The 11,845-nt window shown below is 30.3% G+C and overlaps 1 protein-coding gene across 1 annotated transcript in view; it reads right to left on the bottom strand.

The window, feature by feature from the left end:
- Positions 1-11,845, bottom strand: part of LOC119675523 (aryl hydrocarbon receptor-like) — a 98,445-nt gene that overhangs the window by 2,189 nt on the left and 84,411 nt on the right. Inside the window, exons 6-7 of the mRNA XM_038086729.1 lie at positions 6,826-6,915; positions 4-401 (exon numbers count right to left, since the gene is read on the bottom strand). Of these exons, the coding sequence (XP_037942657.1) occupies positions 4-401; positions 6,826-6,915 (488 nt within the window). The remainder of the gene's footprint in view (positions 1-3; positions 402-6,825; positions 6,916-11,845) is intronic.

Genomic DNA, 11,845 nt, shown 5'->3' on the forward strand with positions numbered 1-11,845 from the left:
CACCTTTGATCCATAGAAACTAAAGAAAAATCTAATTTATGTTTCGACTTGAACATATTCTCTTTGTGCGGTATTTCAAGTAGACTAGGTGGCCCAAATGGCGTACAATACGCAAAAAGCGCCAATGGTGGTTCCTCTGTTTTACGATTTTGTCCATGTAGAACTTTGATGCGACCTCGTATGTCCAAACGCAAAAAGCCAGAAGTATTGTCGAGTAAACAGCGAAAACGTACTGTAAAGCTGCGTTCCAAATAAAGAGATTTATCGGGTGCCAGCGTTTCGGCTAATTGCATACTCGACATATCGGCGGGTAAAAAGGAATTCCACAACAATTGACGTTGCAGTTCCTCGCGATCTTCCGAATGGACTAGTTCGTAGACAGACTGGTGTACAATATCAGACTGAAAATATCAAAAAAAAGGAAAAGAAAAGAATAAATAGAATGAAGTATAAAAATTGTTGTCATAAATTCTCTTCTAAATAAGTTGCTAAAAATGACTCTTTGATGACATTTCCATCATTATTACCATAAGTATTTATTACCCATAAGAGAGTAATAAAATACAAATACATATAAATATATATATACATATAGGAATATAGGAATATTTATATATGTGTAAATCAATTGATTTCATATTGGTTTTTAATTTTTTATGCTCGTTTTCGAGCACCTCTTGGGCTTTTATTAATTTCTGAACGGCAGCTTATAAATCATCCCGCAGTTAAATTAAAAAGCAGCACAGGTATGAAACCAGCTTGGGCGCCTTGGACCAAATTTAGACATAAATTTTTATTGATATATGTTTTTTCTCAAATTGAAAATAAAACAACTGGGGCAAAAAAATTGTTAGCATTCAAAAGGCTGTACGCAATATCTTATAGATTAAGTGAGAAAAACAAACAATAATATCGAGTGAGAGAAAAATGCATATGAGTTATATGGCACCTGTTTATTACATATATTGGTATCAATATAGGTGTCACTCGTCTATATTATAATTCTATTAAAACAGTGCCTTTTTATAATTATTAACAGATGCACTATGCTTTTTAACATATTTCGGGTTGTTACATGTAATCTTATTTAGCGAGTTAAATTGATTTGTCATGCAACCTGTCTTCGCCTAACCAACTTCCTCCAGTCTATGTTGATATATATATAGCATGGCGAATGTCGTTGTAGAGATACACACACGGCCTGAAAACTAATGTAGATAGTACCAGGAGCAAAGAAGATACGAAAACAAGGATTTTATGCAGAAGAAAGCGATGATTGATGTCCTTGAATAACTCTTTTAAAAGAAAAGATTTAATGTTCTTAACAGAATCTATTTTTGACTAACTATCTAGTACTTGTGAGACTCTATATAACAACTAAGTAAGAGTTATTAAAAGGCGAAATTCGGCAAAAACGTTTATTAAAACTAAGTCATCTCGAACTTTTTATAAAACATCCATGATTAAGTAAATTAGCATTGTAATTTCAATATAATTTTGCATAATTTCAGTCAATTTATTGTTGCCAATATGATTTTAAGAGCCTCCGATTTGTTGTCATAATAAGCGCATTTTAGATACACTTAGATAGCACCAGCATGTATGAGTACGTTACAGACATGGTTACACAACATTTTATTGAACATATTGATTCTTAATGCTACCAATAAAATCATTTGTCGATTAAATTCTCTTTAGTTACCGCGTCGATACCCTATGTTTAGCGAAACACTTTAACGTGCACCGCAACCAATAACCAATAACGATCATCATTATCAGGAGCAGTGATGGAAGCAGGAATAAGACTGCAGCAAGGCAGCTTATTAATTTGAGTTGTCCGATGATGATCTTGATGTTGATTATGATCGTTTATCGCTGCCGTATTCACGTATTCACGTATTCTCGTATTCACATATTTACTTGTTCACGTATGAATAAGAAAGCAATCAGAAGAAGCATAACTACAAGCCAAGGTTTATGCCTCGGTTGCAAAGTCAATAAAATTTTCTGAAGAATTAAGTGTTATGACCCAGTAAGAAATTTTTTAAAAATGGGCTTATAACTTTCCATACTGGAACAAGAGAAAACGTTTCAGATATTAAAAGTAGTATTACAATAACTTAATTAGATTAATATTGTATATTATTCTATATTCTATATTAATATATTAATAGTAATATTAAATTAATATAGATTCATTTTTGATAAAACTGACTCTTAACTTGGTTATAGGATTTAGTATTCCAGCGGTTTCTTTCGTCTTTCACGTGGTTATATATGGTATATAGCATTTTTAACTATTTATTAGACAATTATTAGTCAATACTATATATATAATTCATTTAATGACCAGTATTAATGTCTTTGCCTTATTATGTTATAAGACAACTGATATAAATATTAGTTATATAGCACTATTTCTTTTTTATGTTATTGCTTTCCCTTTCTATAATGCAAATGACTCCCTCTTAAAGTTGTTTACACACTTTTGTAGCGACTCAAAATAATATGTGTTTGTTTAGTTCAATCTTCGTGCTATGTCCACGGAGTCATCATTGTATCATTTTAAAGTACTCCATTTCAAGTTGTCCATTCCTTTTTATATTTCAATTGAAGTTCTGGTAGGAATTGAAAGTTGAAACCCTTTTATCTGTTGGCATTGTGAGTGCTGTTATAATTATCTTAAATTTCAACTCTGTCTTTTTCGAATCCTTTACTAACAGACAGATTTATTTTCATTATTTTTTATATGAAGTTCATAATTTTTACCTGTGAATATAGCAGTCAACATTATAGCTTCCGGTAATATATAATCTTAAATTATACAATATACTGGGACATGGTTTATATATTCATCATTCAGTGTTATTCGCTAGCATAAGCTTCAAAATATATTTAATTTATTAGAAATTACTTAATTATCCACAATTAGATGTCATGGATTAAAATCTGTTTAAAAAATATTTTTTTTTGCATTTCTCTAGTTTGAGTTATACTTTAGATTTTGATAAAAGTTGTGAAACCATATTTCATTCTTTATTGCATATTCTATGGTCTCTATAACTATAATAAAAAAATTTTAGTACGTGCTGTTTTGTTTTCTCATATACGTTGTTAAGTAATAACAAAATATATATAATATATATGTATATAATAAATAAAATATACATATTTTAAGAGTATATTTAACTGCAAATGTTGGAGAGATACAACAGTTATGAAAGCACAGGAATACCAAGCAGCTGAGCGAAATGGTGTCTTATTGCGAAATCAATTTGGCTGGACTACAATTAACATTCTGATCGCTAATCGGGTAGTCAATTAAAAAAAAAAATTTATTCGCCTAAAGACGAACAATAGATTATGGTTAGAAGAAATTTAGGAAATGGGACTTTTTACAAAAAAAATAAGAAACTACTTCAGAAACGGATATTCGATCGTTTTTAATCAACAGACGAAATATGGATTCTTTGTTTAGGGACTTATTTTTTTAGTAAAAAATTTCAATATATGATACAGTACTATTCTGTTACTATGGGATACATTATTACTTGGCTTTTATTTTCAATTTATTTTTCTTTCATGATAAAAACGAATATTATTCCGTTCAATTAAATTACATAAAACTAAACCCGATACAAAGTAGAAACATACATTGGGTCACCTAAACATTTTTAGTTCAGTAATTGTGCTATGGGATCTTACTAATACTGTGTAGATATCATGAGGAAATGTAAATCAGATCAGCGGGTGTATTGCAGATTCGCGAAGCCAGGGTAGCAGCAGGGTCTTGAATCATACAATAACAACGTTTCGTACAACAACATTTTGGCACATAAGGAGCTGATGCAAAAGGAGCTAAGTTAAGAGCTTAGCGATGCAATTCAAAAGTCTATGAATGCTGACAAAGTCGAAATAGATATACAGTAGCGGATTTATGTATAAATCAATTGGTTTTCTATTGTTTTAAGACAATTAATGTTGCTACAGTATCTTTCATTAGTTCTAAATAATCCGGCAGTGTGTTGTTCAAGAAAATCTCTCATTGATTTATTGTATTATAGTTTCTGCAGCAGAGGATTTCCCTGTTGCTATAGAGGATTTCTCCTTGTTGGTGTTGTTGTTGTTATTATTGTTGTTGTTGCAACTCACATACGCACAAGTGTTGGTACATTAGCAGTAAAGCTCGCAGTTGCTACATCGTCCTACCTGCCAGTCTGCCCACAGGGGAGTGTACGTCAGTTTATTAACTTGTAGCATTGTTTGTTCTTCCTTGCACTTAATATCGAAATGTGCATCAATTGAAATGTTCGCATAAATATTAGTTTGTTGTTGTTTGTTGTTGGTTGTTGTTCTTGTCGCTTTTGTTGCTATTGTTATCTGGCAAATTTGCAAGCTGCTCTTATGCTTCCATCAGCAAACATGATTTGGGTTGTTACTCTTTGTTGTTATTGTTTCTGTTTCTGTTGCTGTTGCTGTTGCTGTTGTTAAGAAGGATTATGTTTATCTTACTAACTTATAAATTTTTCTTCTTCATTTCAGTTATGTTTATTTTTGCTGCTGCTGCTGTTGTTGTTGTTGTTGTTGTTTTAGTTATTGAATTGTACAATTTCAAATTGCTTTTAAAATTTGTTTGTGCATTTTAATTTGCTTGTAAATGTGTAAAGCAGCATTTGATACGCCCACTTTAGCAACTCAATTAAAAATTAAGATACTGCAACGATTGTTGCATTCGAAAGTTCATTAAACGTTCAAATTATTGTTGTGTATAAAGAATTATATATATATATATTTTTTTTTGATATACAAATATTAATATATCAATTCATAATCGCTTTGATTGCCAATAAAAGGAAAAATAAAACCATTGTGTAAATGCTTAAAAATTTGAAAATAATCGAGCGATATTCCGATAAATACCTATTTAAAAGCAATAAACTAAGTTAAAGTTCAAAAAAATATTAAATATTTTTAAATATTTTTATTATGTTGAGGCTAGTTGAGTCAGAGTGCACCTGAGCACTTTTACTCTCTATTAACAGCGAGGTTTCTTCAAAACCCCTCTTTGCGCCTTGACTGAATTATTGTTTATCACTTCATTAAATATTTTTAATAACACTAAAGTTAATTTTATTTGTAGATGACTTAATTTTTTCGGAATATATCAAGAAGACTGAGCGATTGTCTATTATCAAGGAGGCGGGATGCAAGCGACAGTAACCTCTACGACAGGTGCACACTAGCGGTTAAAAAAGCTCAGTGGCGCCACTCTGCATCACATTGAGCAGCGCCGTTGATAAAGTTTTTACCGTTCAAATCGCTGAGTAGCGGCACTGATCGTTTTTTTCCGGTAGTGTGCACCAGGACTTAAGAAATTCTTGCTTCAATGACAACATTATTTACTTGTATAATTTATGGCATCAGAAACATATTTTTTTAAAATGCTTGTTAATCAATAATAACTATAAACACAATAAACTTTGAGATCATATTAAAATCAGTTATGTTTAAAACGGCCTATATCATTCCGAAAAATTCTTAAATTTTGATGCCAAAAGAGCACCGCTCTCAACCTAAGCAAGAAGAGTCTAAAGTCACTCTCTGGGGCACTAACAGGCCACGTCGCATGTAAGATACACCTACATAAAATAGGTATATCAGACACTAATATTGCAGATTCTGCTGTGATGAGGAAGAGTCTATGGAACATCTGATCACCAACTGTGATGTACTAGGCCACAGAAGAAACAAAATTTTAGGTTCATACCAACTAAAGGATGAAGACCTTCGCAAACTCCCTCCGAAGAAGCTGGTGCATAGGGGCCTTACCTTAATCCCAAAAACGCCCAAACACCATTACCATTACCAAAATCAGTTTATTTTCCTATTTTAACAGTCGAAACGTTCGCCAAAGCAAACGACTGACTTCAAACTTTTGCTATAAACAAAATAATTGAAAAATCAAATGCAATTATATGAAGCATTTGCTGTACCAAATGGACGGATACTATGAGGCAATATTGGTTTTATATTACTATTATATAAAAATACTTTGTACTCTGGGCACAGCAGATGAGCCTGTTGTTAATGAGCCAGTGTAACTTAACACCCTAAAGCTTTATTTATAGCTTTCTTGAGACAATGGGCTTGCATCTAGTTAGCCGCTTCTTTCTCTAAATGTTATTTAGTGAAATTTCTTGAGATTAGTAAGTAAACTTTAAAAAAACTTTAGGATGGGAACTTTTTGCAAATTAAAAATTGTTGTAATCAAAGATACTTTCAACTCTATTGGGTTATATCGAAATTTATTGATAGCATTGAAGTGTTGTTTTAATAAACATAACTACAAATTTGTACAAAATATTTATCATTTGTGATTTAGGATTATCACACATCACCATAATGTTCTTATTGGCGATTTACTAAGAATTTTTTTTTGGTTTCTACAGAAGCTGATAATACATATGTATGTCACTACTTACTTATACCATAAAAACTTAAAAATTTAAATTAATTTTCAATTGTTTAACAACAATTAAATTGCAAGAAATCTTAAAATACCGTCCATATGATATTAGTCGATTCTCCACAGTACAAACCGCAATATAAAGTCTAGTAGCTACATGCATAATGATTGGTAATCATTTTTCCTGTCCCTCATTCTTTCTCATTCTTTTTTATGGCACCGAATTCATTCATAAGTAAATTTTGTTTCAAAAAAAACGAAAATATCCAAATTTTTTCTTATTAATAAAAGTAATTAAATATTTTTATATTGATGCTTTGTTATTTTTTTTTGTAGACATAACCTAGAAGATGACTGACCTGATGAAAACCCAAATAGCTCTCTATGCTGTGTGTTGCGAAGAATACTTCACCTTCGCATGTGAGTATCATAAGAAATCCATTCAAAGCCTGAAAAAAATAAATAAATTAATAAAATTAGATATTAAGCCAGGTACAGAAAACTATCAATATTTGAATAAAAATATAAAAATCAGAGACTAGTTTAAATCTAAACATTTGCATAAAGCGTATAATGTTTTTTGTTGGCATTTAATTGTTGGCATGTAGCTGTCATAGATTTTTGATCACATTGATATAGGTACCATTCTGATTTGTACCAAAAAAAAAAAAAAATAAAAGAAAAAATTTACCAAAATTAAAGTAGAGAAAAAAAAATAAAATTAATTTTTGTTAATAAACATAATAAAAAAATTGAAAAAAATCCGGTCTAAGAATTTTCTATTTTGGAAAGCAGCAAATTATAGACCAAAACACAAAAACGTAATTTAATATAAAATTAAAATCAAACGATTCAGTCTGATGGACGGACGTGCCACATACTCGTATGATTTGAAAAGACAAAATAATTGCTAAACCGCCAAAGGTGGCTGGCTACGGCTCATATCAAATCGGGTGTACTTGGCTGCGTCGTCAATTGTTTTGAATACTTTAATCCATCATAATTTTTTCTTCAACCCACTTTGTAGTTCTTCTTCTCCGAGTATCATTACTATTTCAACAGTGGTAGGAATTGAATGAAATATACAAAAAAATATAAAAAAAAACCAAATAGAAAAGAAAAGAAGACTTTCTTGACTCTTGGCGCTAACTTGCGGCTAAATAATAATCAACGGTTCACTTTACAATACCAGTAACAACAACAACAGTCCCAACTACACAACAACAACAACATTAGCGTCATTTCGTAGTTAATAATAATTCAAACACATTCAAAATTCACGTAAACAAAAGAATAAAACAATAATAATAATGCCAACGATCAACGATCAACGCACTGAGATCCACATCAAACAAAACCAGGAAATGATACGTAATTAAACCAATGGGCCTCTTCTTTAACTTTGCGGAGAAGTTGCCTATATGAAGCAACCGCGCAACAGTCGCAGCCGGCGCGACGTAGCAGAGAATACTTCAGCTTCTTTGCTTTGTTTTTATTGTTTTTGTTTTTATTTTTGTTGTTGCTTTTGTTTATTTTAAAGCATTTCATTCATAATTTCACTTGCTGTTGAATGAGTTTTGTAGGACATTGTATGCGCATTTGAGTATGTAGCGTACACCTATAATTATAGTACGAGTATATCTTTTAATAATGAAAAATTTTTTATTCTCATTTTTATAATAAATGTGTGTGGATATATTAAAAATGTTACATTTTGTTTTTCTTTTGAGTAATGATAAGGATATACACGTACTTGTTTGTATGTTACGTAAAATCACACCATATTAACAAACAAACAAACAAACTACAGTTTTATAAAATGAGGTATTTCCTCTTAATTACAGATATCAAGATTTAAAATAAATTTGAATTTAATTACGGTCGACTACTGTTTTACATTCGACTTAATATGTTTTTAATATTTAAAAATAAAATGTGTTAATATTAAATGAATTTTTAATTTCATATAAAAGAAATATTTTTAATTTTAAACACACTATCGCATTTACTAATAAAATGAAAATTTATTTCGGAAGTGTGTCAGTGTTGCCAACTAAAACTATTTGATTTTTAAATACTTCTGTTAAATATAGAATATAACATTATGTTGCAATGTAGAACTATTTTATGATTCTTCGTAAATGCTGTCAAAATCAGGAGTTATTGAAATTACATTGACAAACATTATTTTATTATCTCCTATTATTCATATATTTTGTTTTGTTTCTAATTGCTTGTACTGACTTAAATACAATAACTTATTTTTATACACAATTTTGATCATTAAAAAAACACCACTTAAGGTGGGATTCGAGTTAGCTTAATTGCTACTTTATGTCAAAGTGCATATTTGCAATTTTTAACATTAAACACACTAACAATTCTTTATTGACCGTACGAATTGTTACTGTTGTAGGTTTGATAGAAATAATAACAAAGAAGTAAAGTTACACAATCTGTTTCAAATCTGATGAGACTACTTATCTACTTACTCCCGAAATTTGACCGAATTCGCTCACCATTTTTTAGTAACTTAATATTTTATATTAAGTCACTTGTGTGCGTCTGGCAAAAAAAACAATATTGAACAAAAAGATTCTTAAATTCTTCAAAATTGTTTTATATAAAATTAATTTATGTTTTTAATTTAGATATGAATCGAATCGAAACACATAGAGACAATGTTCGGACTACCAGCGATAATAAAATGTACTACGAAAAAAATAACAACTAAGATGTCAATACATTATGTAAGGCCCTAATTTTTTTAAATTAGTCAATTATTTTTCAATCTGTTTAGTCATTTGAGTAAACAATTTTAAGTAATTTTTTCTTAACAGAATATAAGGTAGGTTATTACAAAAGAAAGTCTTTTTAAAAATTTGATTTAAAAAGCCGTATAATTATAAAAAAGGTTTAATCATCAGTAATAAAGTCTAAAACTGGAATTTTCTCTTGAAATATCAAATAATAGATTTAGGCTAGATATCGACAACTACACCTCATAAAGTCAAAGCATATCAATTTCATAATTATAGGATTAGCTACGGAAGAAAACGTCATATTGGCATGTACAGGTTTATTATTAAAAATATAAAACGAAGTTGATGGAAAAAAAAAATTTGAAATCTCGGGAAAAAATTTAATATACTCATTCCAGAATGTACGATAAGAGAAAATTGCACTTCTTGTACGAATACCATTGCCCTCACCTGGAGAGTAAGGATTGCCAGAAAACCAACTTCTATCTTATACTACATTCTAGGTCTCCTATATAAATATTCCCGGTTTCGAAAGTGAACAAAATAAATTATACTTATTTTAAAATTTGATAAAATTTTTACTTCAATATGTTGTAGAACAATTATTATATGAAAATATCACAGTTTTCATGAAAATTAAAAGAAAGACTTGAATAAAACATAAACTTTTATATTATTTCTGACCATATATAAGCAGTGGTCTTATAAATTATTCAATTAGTGGAATAGATTTTCAACAATCAAAAAGTCCATTGATGAATTTATCGCAAGCAGTGGTCTTATAAATTATACTCATCACTATTTACAACTTTAATATAAAAGTATATGACCTCATATAAGTAGGGGTCTTTATATTATCTGATTAGTGGAATTAGTTTTGTTAATTCGTACTCATAATATTTTCTTATAAAAACTTTTTAATAATAAAGAACGTTTGAGTCACTCTTTAGCATTCGCAAACTCTCTGTAGAAAACGTTTTAGAACTGTAAATTTTAATTTCCAGTTTATAGAGTAATTCCCTCTAGTTTACCACTCATAGTAAGCTAGTTGTTTGTGCGAGCTTATAAGAGCACCAGTTTTTGGTTGATCAACTTTTTTTATTAAGTAGTGCCTCTACTTTACCATTTTGCTGCTATAGATACAAGGCAATACTTATTACTTATAGTATTTAAGTCATCCATATGTTTAAGATTGATCAACTAAAAAGGATCGGTCCAATTGTAATCAATTCCAGAAATCAAGTCATTCATGTGATTAAGATTGGTCAACTAAAAAGGATCGGTCCAATTGTAATCAATTTCAGAAATCAAGTCATTCATGTGATTAATATTGATCAACTAAAAAAGATCGGTCCAATTGTAATCAATTCCAGAAATCAAGTCATTCATGTGATTAATATTGACAACTAAAAAAGATCGGTCCAATTGTAATCAATTCCAGAAATCAAATCATCCATGTGATTAAGATTGATCAACTAGAAAAGATCGGTCCAATTGTAATCAATTCCAGAAATCAAGTCCGTCATGTGATTAAAATATCTAAATAAATTAAAATATCTAATACTAATATCTAACCACTAATAATATCTATCTGTAAGGTTAGGAGATCGCAGAATACTGACCTACTTATAAGAACATGTGTTAAAAAATCTCTGTGAAATCTGTGAATCTTGCATTAAAAGTATTAAAAAATAATAAAGTTCTTGTAATAATTAAGATGAATTTGATTTGCCTTAATTACGACATGAGAGTAATTTGTAATATTTTTAAAGCAGTTGCAATTAATCCAGAGTATTTAAATATCACTTTCAGTTGGGAACTGATGAACATACAGCTCCACGTAAGCCACAAACGGCCACAACCCCGCTATTAAGAACTCACAGGCAAACAAATTAAGTGAAGGAGACAAATGAGCGAGTTTGCATGGAAGCGTTCATACCACACGCAGTCCATTATGTGGAGAACGCAGTTTGGTGGATATCTCAAAAATTGACTAAAACGTTCGCAATGCATCATTAACGCCGCAAAGGTTTCAAAACTCGGCTTAAAGCAATAAAAGTTTGCAAATTTCAGCTGTAAATTTAATTTGTAGCTGTGCTATGAAAAAAGTGTTTTCGAACGGAATACCTACAATACTGCTCAACTAAAAGGAAGACGAAGAACGCGTTAAAAACTACCATTCAGCATAATAAAACCAAGCTCATATAGTTTATATGATAAAATGTTAAGTGGCGTCATAATTTAAAATGCATCAGTCCAAAAATATAATACACAATACAAAAAGAAGGATATTATATGTCATAATGCCTCTGGCTTATTTCCGCCGAAACAACAGCAGCGTTGCCAACGTCATCAGTCCTTACCACCATCAATAATCGTCATAAAGATCACAACTCATCAAAGCCAACAAAATTTCTGTGACTCTGAGTTGTGCGCTCTGTTCCGTCTGTGCAGAGTGGGGAATTTATGCTTGTAAAACACCACTGCGTTTGTGTTTGTATTAAGCCTAGCTTTATAGGCAATGAAACGGATTTTGTGAATTTGTTGTTGCTTCGTTGTGTAATTGCCTTGTGATTACGTTGAAATGTTGTTTTTTTATTTTATTTGTAATAATAAT

The sequence above is a fragment of the Teleopsis dalmanni genome, chromosome 2, assembly GCF_002237135.1.
Source record: "Teleopsis dalmanni isolate 2A chromosome 2, ASM223713v2, whole genome shotgun sequence".
Lineage (NCBI taxonomy): Eukaryota > Metazoa > Arthropoda > Insecta > Diptera > Diopsidae > Teleopsis > Teleopsis dalmanni.